This window comes from Bubalus kerabau, chromosome 15 (assembly GCF_029407905.1).
Source record: "Bubalus kerabau isolate K-KA32 ecotype Philippines breed swamp buffalo chromosome 15, PCC_UOA_SB_1v2, whole genome shotgun sequence".
NCBI lineage: Eukaryota > Metazoa > Chordata > Mammalia > Artiodactyla > Bovidae > Bubalus > Bubalus kerabau.
Window position 1 is genome coordinate 34,947,176 of NC_073638.1, and position 21,355 is coordinate 34,968,530.

The 21,355-nt window shown below is 51.2% G+C and overlaps 1 protein-coding gene across 1 annotated transcript in view; it reads left to right on the top strand.

Moving 5' to 3' along the window:
• Positions 1–3,949: 3,949 nt before the first annotated feature.
• USH1C (USH1 protein network component harmonin) overlaps positions 3,950–21,355 on the top strand; it is a 42,997-nt gene continuing 25,591 nt past the window's right edge. Inside the window, exons 1-13 of the mRNA XM_055547486.1 lie at positions 3,950–3,970; positions 8,376–8,390; positions 11,353–11,420; positions 12,204–12,347; positions 12,490–12,628; positions 17,010–17,118; positions 17,246–17,270; positions 17,459–17,516; positions 17,813–17,907; positions 19,345–19,429; positions 20,374–20,433; positions 20,595–20,651; positions 20,949–21,091. Of these exons, the coding sequence (XP_055403461.1) occupies positions 3,950–3,970; positions 8,376–8,390; positions 11,353–11,420; positions 12,204–12,347; positions 12,490–12,628; positions 17,010–17,118; positions 17,246–17,270; positions 17,459–17,516; positions 17,813–17,907; positions 19,345–19,429; positions 20,374–20,433; positions 20,595–20,651; positions 20,949–21,091 (1,019 nt within the window). The remainder of the gene's footprint in view (positions 3,971–8,375; positions 8,391–11,352; positions 11,421–12,203; positions 12,348–12,489; positions 12,629–17,009; positions 17,119–17,245; positions 17,271–17,458; positions 17,517–17,812; positions 17,908–19,344; positions 19,430–20,373; positions 20,434–20,594; positions 20,652–20,948; positions 21,092–21,355) is intronic.

Consider the following 21,355-nt stretch of genomic DNA (forward strand, 5'->3'; position numbering starts at 1 on the left):
ACCTCTCCCTTTGCCGGTCGGTCCTGGGGCTCTGGGTGGGCTGGGACCCTGAGGGCCCTTTGGTTACCAGCAGGAATCCCCAGTAAAATGAGGGAGAAGCATTGGGACTCTAGGTGTCGAAGCCACTAAACCGAGTTCCTTCCTGAAAGTGTCCGTTTTCTTAATACGCTGCGGGGGTGGGGGTAGGGGGTTAGAATGCCTTCCGATCTTGCCTTGAGATGGGATATTTCTCTGAGATGCCCCATAGTGGGCAACGCCCACCCCACGCCTCTGCCCGGCTCCCTCCTAGCGCCCCCAGCTATGGGGTGTTGGAGGGTGTAGAGAGGCTCTGGGATAGTGTCTGAGAGGTGAGGACTGGGAGGGAGGGCAAGTGGATGCCTCAATCTGTCTTCTGACCTGAAAATTCGAGTTGGAGGCATGTCAGGCAGCCCACTCCCCATCTAAGGGCATTTCTTAGGACCTGAGAAATAGTGGAGGGAGCCATGGGAGTCAGCCAGGCCCTTTAGGCTCTCCACCAGTGAGGGGCCTCATTGGTGGCCCAGGACTGTCAGAGACCATCGCTGGAGACCACTGGGTTTGACCCAGGCTTCCCAGAACTGTTTCCAGAGCTGTGCAGGAATTGCGGAGGCCCTGAGGTCAGAGAGGACCCTTTGAAGAGATCCAGTGTACATCCCCACTAGGCCTGAGGATGCCTCAGAGCCCAAGGGTGCAGCCAGCGGTGTCTGGAGCTACCCACAGGCCCTGCCTAAGGGAAGGGTGACTGAGCCTTGAGACCCACCCAGAGAGGCAGTGTCTTTAGACCCAGCCAACCCCCTTCCCAAGCCTGAGAGGGCAGAGCTCAGGTAGACAAGGTCCGGGGGCTTGGCCCCTCTCTCACCACAGAGAGGCCCAGGGGAGCTCAAGGAGCCAGCCAGTATGGAGGCCACAGAGGCTAAGGGTTGTGGCCTGGGACTAGGGACCAACGGTCAGTTGTTCACTTAAGAAACATGTTTTGAGCACCCAGTCTGTGCCTTCAAGTTGCTGGTCATGTGGGTGGAATACAGACCCTATACTAATAACTACCCACACCTGGGTGCTGAGTGTTGGAATCAAGGTTTGGTGGGGGCACAAAGGGGACAGCTCCTGCTGGCCAGAGTCTTCTAAAAATGAGGCCTTGGGATCCCAGGGATGAGAGATAACCGGAAGTTCACGCAGGAGTATGGGGGCTGGGAAATAACAAGGGGAGTGTGAGACAGTGTTCACCAGCGCATCCTGTTGCAAAGGGACCCGAGGGGAGAAATTTCAGCCGCCGGGGACATTTGGTGAGTGTAGATTTCAGGCAACCCACTTGCCCGTCCCCTACCCCAAGATGACTCATGCTTGAATTTCACTTTCCTGCCCTGGGATTGAAAGTAATGTCGGGTCCTCTTTTGTCTTCTCCTCATGAGGTACTTTTCTTTGCCTCTTTGAGAGAGTTGTTTCTGGGGTCCCTGGTGTCTGACTCAACCCCTGGGTTACCCCCTGTTTCTCTTCCCCAGGCCCCATGCACCCCAAAGGGCCCCAGGCCTCTGTGTTTCCACCACCCTGCTCTTCCTCATCACAAGAGTCATTACCTATTAATGCCCTGAGTGTGCAGGCGGGGCGTGCTCAGCAAGGCCATGGCTGGACTTTGTGCCCTGTTGCTTCGGAAGCCGAAGCAGCCTTCCCCTCCCAGGTTGGAGATCATCTGGGAACTGGGGAGAGAGGATGAAGCAGCCGAGGAGAGACCTTGCTGTTGATTGCTTTCTAGATGCCCCTTCCTTAGTGTTTCAGAGAAAATTTACCCCCTTGAGAATGATTTGTAATCTAAATAAATCCTTAGTCGTTGGAGGTAGCATTAAAGGTAGTGTGTTGTCACGGAAAGTGCTGTGTGACCTGGAGAAAGTTATTAACTTCTCTGTGCCTCAGTTCTCCAATTTGGTTAATGAGGATCACAGTAATACTTAACTAGTAAGTTTATTGTGAGAGATAGATGAGACCTACACATGTGTAGAGAGCTTAAATAGAGCCTGTTACTTAGTGAAGCCTCAGTAAATGTCTACTGTTGTCTGTTGTCTGGAGTTAGGTAGTTATTGTTTGGTTGCTAAGTCGTGTCTGACTCTTTTCAACCCCATGGACTGTAGCCCGCCAGGGTCCTCTATCCTTCACTATCTCCCAGAGTTTGCTCAAATTCATGTCCATTGAGTCACTCATGCTATCTAAACATCTCATCCTTGGCTGTCCCCTTCTCCTTTGCCCTTCAGTCTTTCCCAGCATCAGGGTCTTTTCCAATGAGGTAATCAGTGTGTGTGTTAGTTGCTCAGTCGTGTCTGACTCTTTGCAACCCCGTGGACTGTAGCCCACCAGGCTCCTCTGTCTGTGGGATTTTCCAGTCAAGAACACTGGAGTGGTTTGCCATTCCCTTCTCCAGGGGATCTTCCCCACCCAGGGATCGAACCCAGATCTCCTACATCACAGGCAGATTCTTCACCACCTGAGCCACCTGGTGTTCTACCCAATGAGGTAGAAATTGGCTCAAATCTCAGTCCTGTCCCTCTCTGCAGTGAGACCTTGGGCAAGCCACTTAACCTCACTGAGCTTTAGTTTCCTTCACTGTGAGATGGAATTCGTTGTGCTCACCTCACAGGATGGTGAGGATGAAATAGCTGTTCAAATCTGGGCTGCTCTGGTTGTGCAGCAACCATTTGGTAAAGGGCCTCACTATTCCCCACTGATGCCTACGGAGCATCCTAATGGATGACCCAACAGTCTCCAGACCGTTGAGCGGGGACTGTTGGGCTTGTACAGTTTCCCCAAGGCTGTGAGCAGCACTTGCATGCCCTTCCTGGTCACAGCCTTCAGCCAGGACACCAAGGCAAGGGGAGGGGGGCATCAGAGACTAAGGCTTCCCCCCAGGAGAACCAGCTTTTCAAAAGAAACCTGCTCTTGCACACTGCACCCGCAGGTTGCAGGAACTTGGTTACTCATTTGCTCAAAAAGTATTTATTGACTGTTTAGCAATCATATATTCATGGGCATCTGTAGTGTACCCTGCCTAAAGCTATGCATCTGGCTTGGGGAGTTTGGGGAATAAATAAGGTCAGGAAGAGCCTCTGCCTTCTAGGGATTTGCTAATCTTTCATTCATTCATGCATGTATACAATATATATTGACTCAGTTGCTGATACATGCCAGGCAGTACTCTAACCACTGAATAACAAAACAAAGTCTCTGCCCTCTTAGAGAGTACATTCTAGTAGGGAAGACAGACAGTTAACAAGCAAACCAATGGAAGTGCCATAAAATGCCAAGTAGTAATGAACGCTATGAAAAAAATTAACTGAGTGAGGTGAGGGGATAAAGAGTGACGAGATAGTACTTTTAATAGGATAGTCAGGAAAATCTCTCTGAAAAAAGTGATATTTCAGCAAAGACATAAAGACATAAAAGAAATGAGGGAAGGAGTCATGCAGATATATCAGCATGCAGTCATTTCTGCCTCATGAGCTGATTTCTACCTCACTGGGTAAAACACCTGGTGTCTCAACGTGTAAGAAGAACATTCCAGGAAGAGGGAACAGCAAGTGCAAAGGCCCTGAGGCAAGCATCTGGTTGCCTTCTTTAGGAACAGCAAGTCGGATGGTGTTTCTGAGAGGACTTACAGAATGAAGAGTGGTGGGAGATGGATCAAAGGGGTGGTGGAGTCCTAATGGGCCATACTCAGGATTTGGGGTTTTGTTCTAAGTGAAAGAAGCCAGCAGGGGAGTGATATGATTGACTTACATTTTAAGAGGATTGCTCTGACTGCTGGTAGAGAACAGACTGAGACAGTAAAGGGGAGAAGGCGGACCCTCCCTTAGGAGGCTCCTGCAATGGACTAGATGGAGTGCCAGACCCAGGATATATGTTCAAGGTAGATCTGACAGGCTTTGCTGATGGGATGGTTGCAGGTATGGAGAGAAAGGTATCAAGGGTGAGACTGTGTTGGGAAGAGGAAGATGTTGGTGGAGACAGAGCCGGAGGTGGTGGAAACCAAGAGTTCCATTTTGAATGTTTTATGTTTGAAATACCTTTTAGATCTCCAAGTACAAAGGCGACTGAGAAGATCAGTAGATGTAGGAGTGTGAAAATCAGGGAAAAGTTCTGTGCTGGGGATAAGCCTCAGTGAATTCTTAAGGTATAAATGGTATTTAAACCCCAGAAACTGGTGAAGTCACTTAGGGAGACGGTGCTGATGGAGAGAAGACTCAGGACAGAGCCTGGGGCACCCCAACCTGTAGAGGAGACGAAGAGGAGAAGGAACCTCAAGCAAGGCAAGAGAACCAGCAGAAGGAGGGTGTGATCTGCTGTGCCTGGCACTGGGTCAAATGCTACCAACTAGTAAGCATGACACAAGTCTCTTGAAAAGACGAAGGGTAATAAAACATGAGTCAGATAAACTCAGTTCTCTGGGATGCCCACAGTGGTCACGTATGGATGTGACAGTTGGACTCTAAAGAAAGCTGGGCACCAAAGAATTGATGCTTTTGAACTGTGGTGTTGGAGAAGACTCTTGAGAGTCCCTTGGACTGCAAGGAGGTCCAACCAGTCAATCCTAAAGGAAGTCAGTCCTGAATATTCATTGGAAGGACTGATGCTGAAGCTGAAACTCCAATACTTTGGCCACCAGATGGGAAGAACTGACTTATTGGAAAAGGCCCTGATTCTGGGAAGGACTGAAGGCAGGAGGAGAAGGGGACAACAGAGGACAAGATGGCTGGATAGCATCACCGACATGATAGACATGAGTTTGAGCAATTTCCTGGAGTTAGTGATGGACAGGGAGGCCTGGCGTGCTGCAGTCCATGGGGTCACAAAGAGTCCGACACGACTGAGCAACTGAGCTGAACTCCAGGATGTGCACTGTGCAGGCCTGGGTGGAAGTGGAACTAGATCCTAACATCCCAACGACACTTACGAAGGTCTACTCTCTGCCAGTTGCTGAGAACATGGAACTTGTATTCATTTATGCTTACTTAGTTTAACTAACAAACACTTAGAACCTGCTACTTTCTAGGCACTGTTCAAAGTAACAACTATTAACTCAATGAAGAATTTTTTAAAAAACCATTTTTAATCTCTCACAAAAGGATGGAATCCTACGAGATCCTTTATTCCCATTTTACGGAGGAGGAAACTGAAAGTACAGAGACGTGCAGACCCACATGGGGAAGGGGACGTGGCCTCACTGCCCGCCTTTCTTCCGCTAGGCCTGTGTTGGGACCCATATGGATTAGTGAGGAGACAGGCAGGTGAAGAAAGGAAGTCCAACACAGCTTGGTGAGTCCCACGGCAGAGGTGGGAACCAAGTGTCATCCTGTGCAGAGAGAATGACAGGGCAGGTATGTTGGGGAGCCTGAGGAAAGGCTTGACCAAGGGGAGCTGGCATTTGAGGAGACTTGGGCTTCCTTGGTGGTTCAGATGGTAAAGAATCTGCCTGCCTTGCAGGAGACCCAGGTTTGATACCTGGGTCGGGAAGATCCCCTGAAGGAGGGAAATGGCTCCCCAATCCAGTGTTCTTGCCTGGAGAATTCTACAGACAGAGGAGCCTGATGGGCTACAGTCCTTGGGGTCGCAAGAGTCAGACACGACTGAGTGACTTTTATAGGTAGAGGAAGAGCTCACAGAGAAGAAATACTGCTGCTACCACCAGTGCTTATAGCTAAGATTTCACACCAGCCAGGGCTTCAGCAGGAAGCAGGTGGCTCACTCAAGTGGGAGACTGAAGAGTTTTATGAAGGGACTGCTTACAGGAAAGGGCGGGGATGGCTGAGCTGCCAAGGCGTGGTGACACAGCCTGGGAGCAGCACTGGAGGCCAGGGGCTCCCCAAGGGGCAAGGGAAGGGGTCCCAGAACAAAGGAGAGAGTGGCTGCAGAGAGATGCCCAGTCAGATGCTGCCACCTCAGGTGGGGGCACCTGCCTCGTGGTGGTCTGGCACGGAGAGAGCCAGGGAATCAGAACCCCACTCCCTTTCTCCCCAGGCTGTCTTACCGCCCGACTTGGCTGAACCCAGAAGGAAGTAGAGGGCAGAGAGCCCAGGCAAAGCTTCCTGGGACACTCCTCTAGGTGGAGGAGGCTGGGTTGTGGGTCTGGAGGCAAAAGGAAAGCGATGCAGCACACATTTTAGAGCCCTTGAAGTTTAGGAGCCCTGGGCACTGTCTTACAGTAAATGTCTTTACAGTGAATGTCTTTACAGATACTCATTCATTTAATCCCGACACAGCCCTAGGAGGGCAAATGTCACCCAGTGGAACAACATGCATTATTTAATCTGCTTCTTGCTCTCTTTCTCCGTCTTTGGCTGAGTGCATACATGAATTTTCATGAGCGGAAGGTTGTGTGCTTCCCCTGTGAGGCCAATCTGAAAGGGTAGTCCATATGGAGGAAGGCAAGGAGGTGAAGTTGGAGAGACCCAAGGCCAAACCCAGAGTCTACTTCCAGTGCCCTAGACAAGGGCTTGCACCTTGTGAGGAGGGAGATATCCCTTACCATGCAGGCCGATAGCACTGAGCCAGCTGAACATTGGCCAGAGAAGGCCCATGCTGGACAGAGGGGACCAGACACAAGATGAGTGGGCACAAGATGACTGGGCATAGGGTATTGATGTGGTAAAGAGACCCCCACACAGTTACTTGTACATGGTGGTCTAATTAGGGCTTCTGTGTCCATCAAGAGGGATCCAAGAAAGGGAAAGGCTTTTTATATCTAGTTAGAGAAAGAAGACATGGTGTCTTGCACACACTAAGTGCTCAATTAATGTGTATTAGACACATACAAATAAGGAGGTTCTAACTGGTAAGTGGATACAATGTGGTAGTTTGGAAAAAAACAAGGGTTTTGGAGCCAGGAGTCATCTCATCTCTACTACTTCAGAGCCTTGATTTCCTCATCTGTCAAATGGGGGTAATATCCATCCACCTCAGAGGGTTTTTAAAGACAATACAAGTAAAGTACTTCAGATATGGTGGCCTGTCTGTAAGCAGAGTCTGGCCCAAATGAGGGAGCCAGTCAAGGGCCTCAGGCTGGGAGGCTGGTAAGGAGGCTCTGGACTGGGCATGGTCAGGAAAGACTCTAGAAGAGGGACTTGGACTCCCCTTAAATGATAACAGAGGTCAGTGGGAAGAGAGAGGGCAGGCCATCTTGTGTGGGTCCGAGACTGGAACTGAGCTAAGAGGAGACAGATCCAGGAGGCTGTGTACTGAGGAGTGATGGGAAGGTGACTCCAGACTGGTGGAGAGGATAGAAGGAAGGCTCTAGACTAAGGCCACTGGAGTTCATTCAGCAGACACCACTGAGCACTGTGCACCTGTTTGCATGGCATGGTGCTTTAAGACCTACTGTGTACCAGGCGTGTTACAGGTAGCTGAGCACAAGCTTTTGGGAGAATGGCACACAGCCATTCCAACACACATCCCATCCAGGGACGGGATCCCTGAAGCTGCCCCTTGGACTGGTACGGGGGAGACCCTCCTGGGGAGTTTGCTTGAACCTAGATTCGAGGAGGAAGAGACATTATATAAGTTTTTTAAATACTTACAAGCAAAATTTGAATTATAGTGCTGATGTTTCTGCACGTTCAGGCTTCTCAGCTGTCTTTCCTGGCGCGTGTGTTTTCACTCAGGTCAGAGAACAAAGTGGTGCTGTCGTCTCTGAGTCTTTTTGGAGACATTCCTGGGTGGGGAATGGTCAGGGTCACGAGACTCCCAGCATTTTGATTTATCCCTTACATTGGTGTTTAAAGAACATTCTACATAAGCCAGGTATGATTTCCCAGATATTGTGGTAAATGGATAGTTTTTTAAATGGACAAATTGAATTGCTGGGGATAGATGGGACAATTCTGAATGAGGTCGAGGAGGTTCCAGTGTGTTAGGGGAAGGTCTGTTTGGCTGCAGCCTGAGTCACACTTGGGAGGTAATAGAGATGACCCTGGAGGGATAGGGAAGGGCAGAATTGAAAGTCAGGGTTGGAGTGACCTAGGCTCTGAGAATGAATGGAGCTAAAGAGCTGAACTTTGCAGGCTGCCTCAGCAGGAGACTGATAAGATGTAGTTTCTGGGTGGGGACCTCTGGATGCAGGGGTCAGCACTGGAGGGCTGCCCACAAGGACCAGGAGCCTGGGACCCCCAGGAATAGGCTCTTTCCTCGAAGAGCATCTCCAGGTGATCTGTGCTTGGGATGCAGAAAAGCAGAACCTTAGACTCTAATATTGGAAATTGCCTTTGTCTTCAGTTTCTACTTTCCGCCCAGTGCATAAACGCTGTCTGCTGAGGACAGTGCCTCACTTCTTACATCTAATGATGCAGCAGAAGGCATTTCTGCAAGGAGGGGTTGCAGAGAGCTTCAGTCATAAGGCCTCAGTCAAGAAGGGATTTCCCTCTCCTCTACTTTGTCTTGTGTCACCACCCATGGCTGGAATTGAGCTAGAAGCCTTTGGTTGGGCTCTCCTCACTGCAATCAGAGCAGATGGGCTTTTTATGCTTTCATTGAAAGCAGAACATCTGCAGTTCCAGGAGTTATCCAAAAGAGGTATTTTCTTGCTTGTTCTAGACCAAACCCAAAGGGATTTCTTGAGTATGAAGGAGAGAGATGGGGATTTGAGATAAGGGGAACCTGCTTGAGAGCGAAAGTTTTGAAATTTTGGCCTGAAGAGCCCTTGAAGTTTTTTCCCTGGAAGTCCTGACTCACACAGGCAGTGGTGTAGCAGGGAGAGCATAGGCTTTGGAATCAGATAGCATGCGTGCATGCTCAGTCACTTCAGTGACTCAGACTCTGCGACTCCATGGACTGAAGCCCGCCAGGTTTCTCTGTCCATGGGATTCTTCAGAGAAGAATACTGAAGTGGGTTGCCATGCCCTACTCCAGGGGATCTTTCTGACTCAGGGATCGAGCCCATGTCTCCTGTATCTCCTGCCTTGCAGACAGATTCTTGACCGCTGAGCCACTGGGGAAGCCCCAGAATCATCTCTGATTAGCTGTGGTACCTTGTGTGACATGGTGTAACCTCTCTGGTCTTCAGTTTCCTCATCTGCAAAATTGGCCTTGTAGGGCTGGTGAGATAAACAAGTGGAGTAAAGCCCAGAGAAGTTCTTGGTGCCATCCCATGATGCAAATGTTATTTCCCTTCCCTTTCTGCTCCCATGATTCCCTTCCTCCCATCTGACTGTGCATGGACCAGGAGGCAGGGGGATGGAGAAACCCCTCTGATACTTCTTTACTGACCACATTCTATGCATTAGGCTCAAGAGACTTAGAAAAAAATGGACTTCATCTTTCCTTTGTGGGGTTTTTCTGTCTAATGAAGGAAACAAACCAGTTCACAAAAAAGCAAGCCTTAATTAATTGCAAATTGTGACTGTTGTAATGAAGGAATTGAAGCATCTTTGGGGTGATGGAGTGGGTTCTGTTTAGGTTGGTGAGCAGGAAGACCTCCCTGGGGCAGAGGCCAGCCATGCAGGGAAGGAGGAAAACAATATATATGATGGCCCTGAGGCTAGAGCGAGTGTAGCCTGTGGGAAACACTGAAAGGAGGCTTGTGTAGCTAGGAAGAGTGGCAGGAGCTAAAGTTGGGCCTTGATAAGGTAAGGGATTTGGCTGCGCCGGGTCTTAGTTGCGGCATGCAGGGTCTAGTTCCCTGATCATTCATTGAACCAGGGCCCCCTGCACTGGGAACCTGGAATCTTAATCACCAGACCACCAGGGAAGTTCTTGAATTTTGTTTTAACTACAATGAGAAGCTATTAAGCACGAAAGTGATATGATCCAATTTATTTAAATATTTCTGAATCTGATCCTACAGAATTTTTCTCTGCTCAGACTCCTGCACCGCAGCCACGTGTGGGCACCCCAGGTCTGTCTCGGTGTGGCTCCCCACCCCTCTCACGCAAGCCCAGGCAGAGTGCGGAGAGAGCAGGCTGGGTTCTCACAGATGTGGGCTTTTCGAGGTGCCCACTTCTGTGGTGTGTGGAAAAGCCAAGGCTACCACCTGAGATTCAGTGCTGCCCACTCTAGCACGTGCTTCTGTCCCCCATCTTCTACTGGCCTGCAGGAAAGGGGCGCTGAAGCAGAGGAAGTAGGAATGCCCTCCTTGGAGCGGGTAGGATAAATTTCTGAAGCTGCTTTGAGTCAGTGCAGGGCAAGCCTCCTAGCTTATTCTTATCTCTAATCAAATGTTCAGCTTGATTTTAAGAGGGGAAAAAAGTACTGCTAGGTGAAGACTAGAAGTCTGCATTCTGTACCCATCTGCTCAGGCCAGAAATCCCAAGGGGCTCGTATCTGGGACAAATAGATTTCCCCCCAACTTCCCAGAATCCTTAAGATACCCACAGAAAAGGCAAAGGTGCCCTGACTTTCCTCTGAGGACCAATCAGGTGGGAGCTTGCAGCTTCCAGCAGCATCTTCTCCCTTTTGTGGGCTGAGGCCCTGGACCATGCTGCTGGGCCTGGAGAAGGGAGGGATCCAAGTACCCCTTAAGCCCCCACCCAGTCCTCTCACTCAGTCCTGGGCTGAAGAGAGAGCTCAGGACACAGTGCAGAGATACACAGCGAGCTGTCCCAGGGAGTGGAATCCGGGGCTCCTGGCCCACCAGCTCCCCTGGGATTGAGGTGCTAACAAAACAGCTCTTGACCCTGACCCTGGACTCCCAGCCATTGACGTCAGGGAAGCTGAAAAAATGTAACCTGATTCTCCCCCTCCGGTGGCAGGGGAGGCACACAGGGATGTGGGAAGGGGAAAGAGTGATCAGAAGTCAGGGCTGACCCAGCTTAGGCCAGGACTGGACGTGGGAGAATTCAGTGCTAGGGGCTCCGGCGGGGGCGGGGGATGTGCTATCTGAGTGAGTGGCCTAAATCCTTTCTGAAAGCAGTCATCCGGCACTACAGCCACCATCAGGTAAGACAGTGGGCTTCCAGACCGGGGAGCTGACACTCGTGTTGCCGGCCTGGACACAGGTGACATAGCCATGGAGGTGATCGGCAGTACGGCTGCCTTGGGGGTGCATCACCGTCACGGGGGCTTCACAAGTGTGATGCGCGTATGCATCGCTGTGTACATCACCGCCCTGGGGACGAGGCTCAGCCTGACCACATCCAGACGCGAGGCAGAGGGACTCCTGTGGCCACGTCAGGGTGGTCTGCACATCTGATGTGTTGCAGTCAGGTGCCAGCCTGGCCTCTGGCTTCCGCCCTCTTCTCACAACCCTGGAGAGATGCGGAGGAGGGCCACCCCCCTGCCGCCACCGTCAGTGACCTCCCTGTCCCGGGATCTGCTGTGGGGGTGCTGGGCCTGGAGATATAATTCTGCCTTGGGGTTTTCCAGGTGGATTTTCTGATTGAAAATGATGCAGAAAAGGACTATCTCTATGATGTGCTGCGGATGTACCACCAGTAAGTGTGCAGGGTCCAGGTTCCGTGGACCAGCCCGGGTACCTCTATCTTCAGGAAGCCCTGGGATGGGTCGTTCTGAGACAGGACCACTTCCCTCTTGAATCCTGGAGGGGCTCAGGGAGGCCAGTGCTCAGTGTTCCTGGGAATCAGGCAGACACGCCGTTCACTTGTGTCAGCAAATATTTACACAGCCCAGGCAGGTCCACAGAGACAGGTCATGGAGACCCTGAGCCTGCCAAAGAAGATGGACTGCATCCTTTGGGCAGTGGGGAACCGTCAAAGGGTTTTGAGAAGGGAGCAACTTATATTTTTAAAAGTAGGTGATGGACCGAGAATAAGCAAGTCAGTTGGTAGCCAGAAAAGTGTCGGCCCTAGACATTGAGGGTCTGAATGGTATGAGGTAGAGGCTCGTGCAATATACTGTGATTTCAGGATTTTCAGAGCTCAGCTGCAGCGTGGAGGTGAGAAGCAGGGTTATGAGAGGGCTGGCCACCACCTCACAGACGTTTCCTGTCTGGAAGGACCCTGGGCTTTGGAACTAGGTAGAGACGAGTGAGAATCCTGGCTTGATTTCATCTACCTGGATGGTTTCCTTGGGATACTTAGATGGGAGAACAAACCCTTCTGAGGCACCTGGCCCAGGGTTAGGGGCTCTAATCTTTTATCCACCCAAAGTCTGGGCCCAGAAGTGGGGACCCAACCCAGGACTGCTTCCTCTGGGAATCTTTGGGTCTCAGAGGCCATGGCTATGGATGAGGCTCCAGGGTCCCCGTGTCTCTGCAGGACCATGGACGTGGCCGTGCTTGTGGGGGACCTGAAGCTGGTCATCAACGAGCCCAGCCGTCTGCCCCTGTTTGATGCCATCAGGCCTCTGATCCCACTGAAACACCAGGTGGAGTACGACCAGCTGACCCCCCGGCGCTCCAGGTGTGGAACAGAGAGAGCTGCAGGCTGGAGGCGGGGGTGGGAGAGGTTACCCTGGGATGGACAGGGTCTCTGACAAGTGGATGGGGCAGTGCTGGCCATTGGACCAGAGCTGGGCTGTCACCGGCCCTTCCTCCCATGGCAGGAAGCTGAAGGAGGTACGTCTGGACCGGTTGCACCCCGAAGGCCTTGGCCTCAGCGTGCGTGGTGGCCTCGAGTTTGGCTGTGGACTCTTCATCTCCCACCTCATCAAAGGTGGCCAGGCCGACAGTGTTGGGCTCCAGGTGAGTGAGCAGGGCCCAGGGGTCGTGGGCACCAGGCCCTCAGGCTTCCTGTCTCCCCACACTAGGCTGTGTGGTGTCACGTGGTCACCTCACCCTTCTGAGCCTTTGGGAGAGGAAAAGGCCTCTGTATCCTGACAGATTGTCCTCAGGCCCATAGAAATCTGGCTGCAGGCACTTGTCTGTTTTCAATTTTTAACTTTTATTGGAGTGTAGTTGATTTACAATGTTGTGTTAGTTTCAGGCGTACAGCAAAGTGAACTGGCTATACATATAGATATATCCACTCTGTATAGATATATACATTGTTGTATAGATACAACGATATATCTCTTTGTTGTATAGATATATCCACCTTTTTTAGATTCCTTTCCCATACAGACCATTACAGAGTATTGAGTAGTATTTTAGATTCCTTTCCCATACAGACCATTACAGAGTATTGAGTAGTATTCCCTGTGCTATACAGTAAGTCCTTATTATCCACATTATATCTGGTAGTGTGCTGCCTGTTTTCTTGAGGGGAGCGGAGAACCTGGCTCCGAGCTGCTGCTGCCCCTGCTGCTCCTGCTGCTCTGCACCCACCTCCCTTATGTCTGAAGGAAGAGCATAGTTATGCCCTGACACCTGAAGTTCTGGATACATAGCCTTCTCCCTGGAAGGGAAAAGGAAATCCTGGCACAGTGCAGTGCTTCAAAGATAAACTCTGGAGCCAGAATATCCTGGCTTTGCTATTCATTAGCTGGATGCCTTTGGTGAAATTACTGCCTCAGTTTCCTCATCTGTAAAATGGGATGACAAACAACCTACCTCATCAGGTTGTTCTGACTGAATAAATGAATTCATATTACAAAGTACTTGTATCAGTACCTGGCACATGAATGCTATGTGCACGTATTTTATGCTCCTAGAATATGTGTGACTTCTATTTGTATTTGTGTGCGGGAACTCACATGCACACATACCAATGAAAGGCTGTTACTTGTTGGAGGAGGAACTGGAGTGGATAGGGAATAAAGTGAGAGTGAGTTTTTGAAGGCTACACCTTTTAGATTGTTTGGCTTTTGAATCATATGAATGTATTATTTTTTTTCTAAATGGATTTTTATTGAAGCTTAGTCAATTTACAGCGCTGTACTAATTACTGCTATACAGCAAAGTGACTCAGTTATAAACGTTATACATTCTTTTTCATATTCTTTTCCATTATGGCTTATCACTGGATGTTGAATATAGTTCCCTGTGCTATACAGCAGAATCTTGTTTATCCATTCTTCATATACCAGTAAATGCCATGTGCTTGTTAAACATGCAGAGAGGGAGATTTAATAAGCACCTGTAATGTGCCAGATAACATGCTGACAACCAGTTCTTTTTATATGCCTCAGCTGGATCATCCCCATTTTAGAGTTGATAGAAGATCAGGGACTTGACTAGAATCACACAACCATTAAGTGGCAGAGCCAGGATTTGAACCTGGTTCTCCTTATTGCCAAGCCCAGAGATTTCTCTTCAGCACCCCAGGGTCCCTCCCTTGGGGTCTCCACACCACAGTGTCCAAGCAGAGACCGGAAGACCTTCAGGTCTCACTCCTGCCAGAGCCCAGAGCTGTGTTTTTGTATGACCAGCTAAAAGAGGCCCTCCCACGCCCTCCCCAGAGTTTCCAGCATGTTTGTTATCAGCATCCCAATCTGGGGCTTCAGGGGGCCCGAAGGCTGGTATAAGACGCTGTGGAGTGGGAGATAGAAACCGGGCGCAGACAGACATTGCTTTGTTCTAAATCCCCGTCTCACGGCTCGCCGGGAGCGTCTGAAATTTCAGCCCCCTCATTATCCCTCTCCTGTGCCGCACATTTTCCAGCCCAGAAACGCAGCCAGAGAAAAAACATAATGAGCTCCTCTCTTGGCGTCAGCTGAGCCCTTTCTTTTCTCCCAGGGTGAGCTCTCCTCCTAGGACAAGCCATTTCTCAACGACGCTTCTGTGCCTGGGGACTTCGGGGCATTTTAATGAATCTTAGAGTTTTCCCTCCCTGCCTGTTTCTCAGGCTTATAAATTATCGACCCTCTCTCAGGTTGGTGGGCTCATCTCTCCTTTGTGCCACTCTCCCTCAGATCGTCATTTCACCCTGTCCCTCGCACAAAGGGCCTTTTGCAGGGCTTCATGCAGGGGCAGGAAGGAGAGGAAAGCTGATCCTGCAAATTGAGCTGGGGATTGTGTGGGAATCATCCTGCTGGGGTCCCACAAGTTCCCTTTAGGAACAAGACAGGGAGCTTCACTCAAAGGAGCTTGGGGGAAAAGGTCTGCATCCACTCACCTGTTTGGGGTTCATGTTTCTGGAGAGCTCCCATGCCTCAGGGTGGCTGGGGGAAGATTCCAGAAGGCAGGGGAGGGGCATGTTCAGACAAGCCTGGCCAAACCAGAGGCTCTGCTGATTTGACCTGTGAGTCTGGACTCCACATGGGGTCCTGGACCCTGCCCTGGAACTCCATCTCCGCTCTAGTCTCCCTACTGGAGGTATTTTAGGTTTTTATCCACATGTATCCTCTCTGAACCTGCATCCTCTGCCCTGCACAGCTTGCTGTATAGTCCAGGGCTGGAGAATGATTCTGTGTGCCTTGGCTGTCCTAGCTGTAAAATGGACGGAGTAATCCCTGCCTTTCCTATGGTCCTCGGGGGCTCTGTCAGGTGGCAAAGATCCAGAGAGGACAGGACGCAGGGAACTGCAGCCCAGCTTGGCCAGACGCCCTTCCTTCCTGCTTCCAGACAACCATGAGACAGCGTTTGCTATCTGTCAGGGAGACCTGACTTCAAATCTCAGCAACACTCTTTACTAGCTGGATGACCTTGAGCAAGTCTCCTCACCCCTCTGAGCCTCAGTTCCCTCACCTTATTAGCAGAAACGCAGGTTGTTGTGAAGAATGAGTGCAGGGAGGTCATCCAGCTGTTCTCCTTCCATGAGACATCCCCAGAAACACAGCAAGTTCTTTAGCAAGCCCCTCTCCTGCCCCATGTCACCTTTTTGAGCTGCTTGCTACTCCTCGCAGGCCCCTGAGAAGACTGAGGTTTGTGTCCAGGTTGGAAGTGTTTGAGTGACAATAGGAAGAAGGTGACTCTGGGGCAGGGATGTTGTAGAGGGTAGGAGTTGGTCTAGAGGACCCCTGAGAGGCTATATGCCTGCCCAGTCCTCGACCCTCCACGGAGTCAAGCTGCGTCCCCCACATGCACTGACAAGCCTCCGAAAGGTCAGCAAATGTGGTGTGACTTAAGCCTCCAGCTGACCCGTTCTGGTCTCAGACTGGGGAGGGCCTCCACCAACCAGTCCCTGTTCTGCAGCTCAGGACCATGACCCTGCACAAACCATCACCTCCTGGGCCTCCATTTCAACTGATGTCCGGGCATCCTTCCAGCCTGTGGTTGTTAAATGAGGAACTTCAGGACTGACCTCCAGAGCCAAGGTGCTCGGGGGAGCCCACAGCCGTGTCCAGCAGGGAACCGACTGATGTCACCAGGGATCCGTATCCAGGGCTGGCCCTGCAGGTCCCTCAGCCCCCATCTCTCCCAGTTAATGAGACTAAAGTCCTGAGAAGAGGGATCTGAGCAGAGAACTTACAGTTGAAACCCAACTAATGGTGACAGCAACTATTTATTAGTTATTTGCAGTGTGCTGAGCTCAGCTGGCTTTACACGCTCTTAATTGTCATAGCAGCCACAGTACTTTCCCATTTTACAGATGAGGGAAACTGAGGTTCAATAAGCTCAAGAGACTTGCCTAAGGTCACCCAGCTAATAAAAATAAAATCAGGGGGTTGAACCCAGGACATCTGATGCTAGACCCTTGTGTTCATTCAGTGTTCATTGCTTTCTTCCAGAAGAGGAATTCAGAGGTCAGGGCCAGGGCAGAGTTAAAATGTTCATTGAGTTTCCGTCAAATGGAACAGAAGAGATTGTGTGTGTCAGTGATGTGAGCTTGAGTCAGGAGTCATGGAAGTTCCTACCCCAACTCAGTTGTGGAGTTGTGATGCAAGCCTGCTCCTTGGGGTTGGGGGGACAAAGGCCAGGGAAGAAGCGCTTGAATCTGGGTGAAAGGTCGCCCTTTGCATGGATTCCAGAACCTGATGGTGCCCCCTGGATGGAAGTGACACAGGGTGAGGGCGCCGAGTTCTGACTTTTACCCCCGGTTCTGCTTCCTGCTCTCTGTGCTGCTCACCTCCAGCTTGGTTCCCCCATCTGTGAAATGGGCAGAAAGACTGCTGGGAAGTGCTGCCTGCCCTGGGGGTCCTCCAGCTGATGGAGGGTGTTGATGGAGGGTATGTGGCTGGTGACAAGGCACTGGCCGTGAGCCTGCCCAGCCGCCCAATGCGTGTTCTCCCTGTCTGTGGCCAAGGTAGGGGATGAGATCGTCCGGATCAATGGGTATTCCATCTCCTCCTGCACCCATGAGGAGGTCATCAACCTCATCCGCACCAAGAAGACTGTGTCCATCAAAGTGAGACGTGAGTGAGGCCAGGACAAAGGGCTGCTGACCGTGGGGTGGGGTCCGGCAGCTGGTGGTACCCAGCTGCGATGGGAGGGAGGAAGGGCAGAGAAGCCATCATAACCCACCTCCCCTTTCTTCCACAGACATCGGCCTGATCCCTGTGAAGAGGTGAGCAGGACCCTCCTCCACAGGCAGACTCTCCCTGTGCACTCAGGGTCCTGGGGTCGGCCTGGGGTCTGGCCAGCTCTGGCCCTGGGCCAGTGACAGTGGAGGCTTCAGAGAGGACTTGGATTCCGGGTCTGGTGCCGTAACCCTCTCTCTCTAATGACCCCTTTTCTACATTCCCACCCTATCAGCTCTCCCGATGAGCCCCTCAAATGGCAGTATGTGGACCAGTTTGTGTCGGAATCTGGGGTAAGGTCAGGACCACCGCGGTGGGTCTTGGATGGGGTGGTCTTCCAGGAGGGGCAGCCCGCCTGAAGGAGGGCTTGCTCTAGGGAGGTGCTCTCAGGAGGCTTCACACAGGCTGCCCGCGCATTCAGAATGGCCCTGTGGGCAGTGGCCCAGCTGGTGCAGACACACACCCCGAGGGCCAGAACGGCAGTCAGGCTCATGTGGGCGCAGCAGTGCTCACCCTGGAGGCCTTGTGAGCACAGGAGGCCACTTGCACAGTGTGGACACCTGGCGACCTCAGCCTCTCTCTCCCCCAGGGTGGGCGGAGCAGCCTGGGCTCCCCCGGCAGCCAGGAAAACAAGGAGAAGAAGGTCTTCATCAGCCTGGTGGGCTCCCGGGGCCTTGGCTGCAGGTGGGTGGCAGGCGCACCCTGGGGCTCACTCATGGCCAGCTGGCCTCTCTCACCACTCCCCTTTCTCACTGTTGCTGCTGAGATTTTCGTCAGTAGTAATGACACTTCTTAGTGCTTGATTTCCCCTCTGAGCTTCACAACAGTCTAGTAGGGCCAGAGGGACAGCTCTATCAGCCTCATTTTACAGAGGCGGAAACTGAGGCCCGAAGGCAGAGCCATGTTCCTTTGGTGGGCCCTCAAGTCACGCAAAAGGAGCCTGTCCAGTTGGCCACCTCTGACACAGTTCTCTTGTCACTTATTACTTTGTGACTTCCTTAAGAGGCAGCCAGAGAATTGCCAACAGGCAGAGGGGCTCACGGGACAGTCTTGTTAAGCACACAAGTGCAACAGTTAGAGATCTAGGTTCTGGGCCCTGCTCTGCCACCTATGAGCTCTAGAACCCTGGACTAATGACTCAAGCACTCCAAGCCTCAGCTTTCTCTACAAATCAGAGGTCATAGTCCTCACCTCACAAGGCTGTTGTGAGAAAGAATGAGATGACAGAGTGCCTGGCAGGTAGTAAGCATTTTGTAAATATTAGCTATTATTATTTAAGGTGTCCTTTATTTTTCCTTTTTTTGGCCATGCCCCACTGCTTGTGGGATCCTAGTTCCCTGACCTCAGGCCCTTGGTAGTGAAAGTGCAGAGTCCTAACCACTGGACTTCCAGGGAATTCCCTAAGTGATTCTTCTTATTTCCTTTCTGTCACATTTATTTAACACTTTTCTGCCAAGCATAAGTGATAAAAAAAAGTCCCTCCTTTCTAAGAAATTATAGCTTAATATAGAAGCCAACCACATAAATAGTTACAGTACTGAGGGGCTCTCATGCAAGCATGGCAAACAGATTGTCTACTCTGTGCTATCTCTAATCAGTTAGTGGTAGCTGCCACCCTGGAGTACTCTTTTGAAAAGAACTTTAAGGCTGTATCTAGGCTCAGGTAGAAAAGAGTGTTGATTGATTAGTGATGTCTGCTACAGACCTGGGAGGGGAGGATAACAGTACACACGCCATCCTAGCTGTAGGTGTTTCAGGCGCACTGGGAAGGGAGCGACCAGCTTAGTCTTGAGAGATAATAAGGAGTTTGGTTAAAACCATGAGGAGGAGATAGCATTTGAGTTTTAAAGAAAGCTTTGGCAAATGCTAGAAAAAGAGAAGAAACAGCCTCTGCATGTGTTGGATGAGAGGTTGGGTGCAGAGAGTTAGAAGTAGCTTCCTGTGGTTGTTGCCCCAGGGGAATGAATCTGGACAGGTAGCCAGAGGCTGAGGAGGTAGATGGCAGAGGACTTGGGTGCTGAGCTCACAGGTGGCCTGGACACACAGGCAGATGGGGCAGGACATTGCATGAGCAAGCACTTTGGAGCCGAGGCTCACCTACCCCTCCCATCTCGCCCACAGCATTTCCAGCGGCCCCATCCAGAAACCTGGCATCTTCATCAGCCATGTGAAGCCTGGCTCCCTGTCTGCTGAGGTGGGGTTGGAGGTGAGTGACCCTGGGCCTGCTCCAGGGGGGCCCCGTGGGGTGCCGGATCGCACTGTGATCTCCTAGAGAAGGAGCACGTGCTTTCCCCCACAGCCCTCTCTCGGCATGCACTGGCTGACGATTCCCGTTAATCCGTTGAAGGGAAGGCTTCACAAAGCAGGTGACATTTGACCGTTTCTACAGCCCTTCTCCAGTTCTGGGATCCTTTGGTCCTGAGCTTGGGAATGTAGTAACAATAATCTGAATTGACATTCATCGAGTGATTACTGGATTGGACATTGTTCTAAGCCCTTTAAAATGTATGAGAACTCTGAGAATTAGGTACAATCATTAGCCTCATTTTGCAGATGAGGAAACCGAGACCCAGAGAAAGTATGTGATTTTTTCCAAGATCATGTACTTGGTAAGACAGGGCTGGGATTCAACCCTCGGTGGTCTGATGCTAAAACAAGAACTTTTAACCTCTACTTTAGACAAGTTACTTCCTTTTTCTGTGCTTCAGTTTCCTATCCCGTAAAATGGGGGTAATAGTCTTCCTTCTAGGGTCATTGTATAGATTAAATTAACTAACACATATACTTCAAATGTGTCTGATACATAGGGAGGGATCAATTAATATTAGCTATTATACTAATTATTATTATGATTCCACACAGAATCTACTGTATGATAATCTTAAAGGCTCCTATGTCTACAAACTGAGATTTTTAAGCAAATGCGTAAATTCAACCAAAGGAATGAACCTCTATTGGTGTAATATTTGAGAGAGATACAGAATGGAGGGGCCCTGGGAGGACCCCGTTGGAACACTGCTCATTGGAAAGAGTTAAGGCACAGCTACTCTAAGAGCCAATGTCTGATACTGGCCTCCAGGGGGAGCCCTTCCAACAGAAAAGGTGTCCAGATAGTATAAGTATGCTGATGCCTCTCCGTTTCTCCCCAAGACAGGGGACCAGATTGTTGAAGTCAATGGCATCGACTTCTCCAACCTGGACCACAAGGAGGTAAGATGTGGGGTTTTCACCTGCCGGCCATGAGTCTCTCTGCCCTCCTCTTTCCACCCTCCTCTCCCTTGCCGCAGATTCTGAACCCTTCTGTGCTCCCCAGAGGCCTCGATTGCTCTGGTCTGTCAGGCCTCTGCTGACTGTCTGTCTGTCCCCTGTAGGCCGTGAACGTGCTGAAGAGTAGCCGCAGCCTGACCATCTCCATCGTAGCTGGAGCTGTAAGTCCAGAACGAGGTGGTGGGGGCCCCACGACCCCTACCTGCAGCCCAGCTGCTCAGACCCCTGGTCTCCACCACACTCTCCTGGCCTAGGGTCTCCATCCCTGAAGCTCTGATAGTTGATGGGAAGAGCCCTGCCTAGCCAGAAATTAGGGTCACAGAGAGCAGAAGCCACATGCCTGACATGGGGGGCCATGGTGATGAGAAGACAACCCACATCTTGGCCCCCCAAAGCTCTGGCTCTGTACTTCTAGGCTCTCTGGAGACTGAGCAAGGGGCCTGTTTTCTCTCCACAAGGGCCGGGAGCTGTTCATGACAGACCGGGAGCGGCTGGCGGAGGTCCGGCAGCGCGAGCTGCAGCGGCAGGAGCTCCTGATGCAGAAGCGGCTGGCGATGGAATCCAACAAGATCCTCCAGGAGCAGCAGGAGATGGAGAGGCAGTGAGTGTGGCCAGCCAGGGAGCCCCCACCCGGCCCTCCCAGGCCCCGTACCATCCCACCTGCTTTGCTTCCTGTCGGCTGCGTCCTGGGCTGACTTCATTCTCTCCCCCTGAGGCCTGTCCTCACACCAGATGGGTTCAGTGATGCTCAGCGCAAGTATCCCCTGCCTCCAGACCACTGGGCTCCCCTCTCTTTAACAAGGAAACCCCCTGATTTCCAAGACTCAGGAATATGGAAAATGAGGCTGCTACAAGCAGTAGCTGA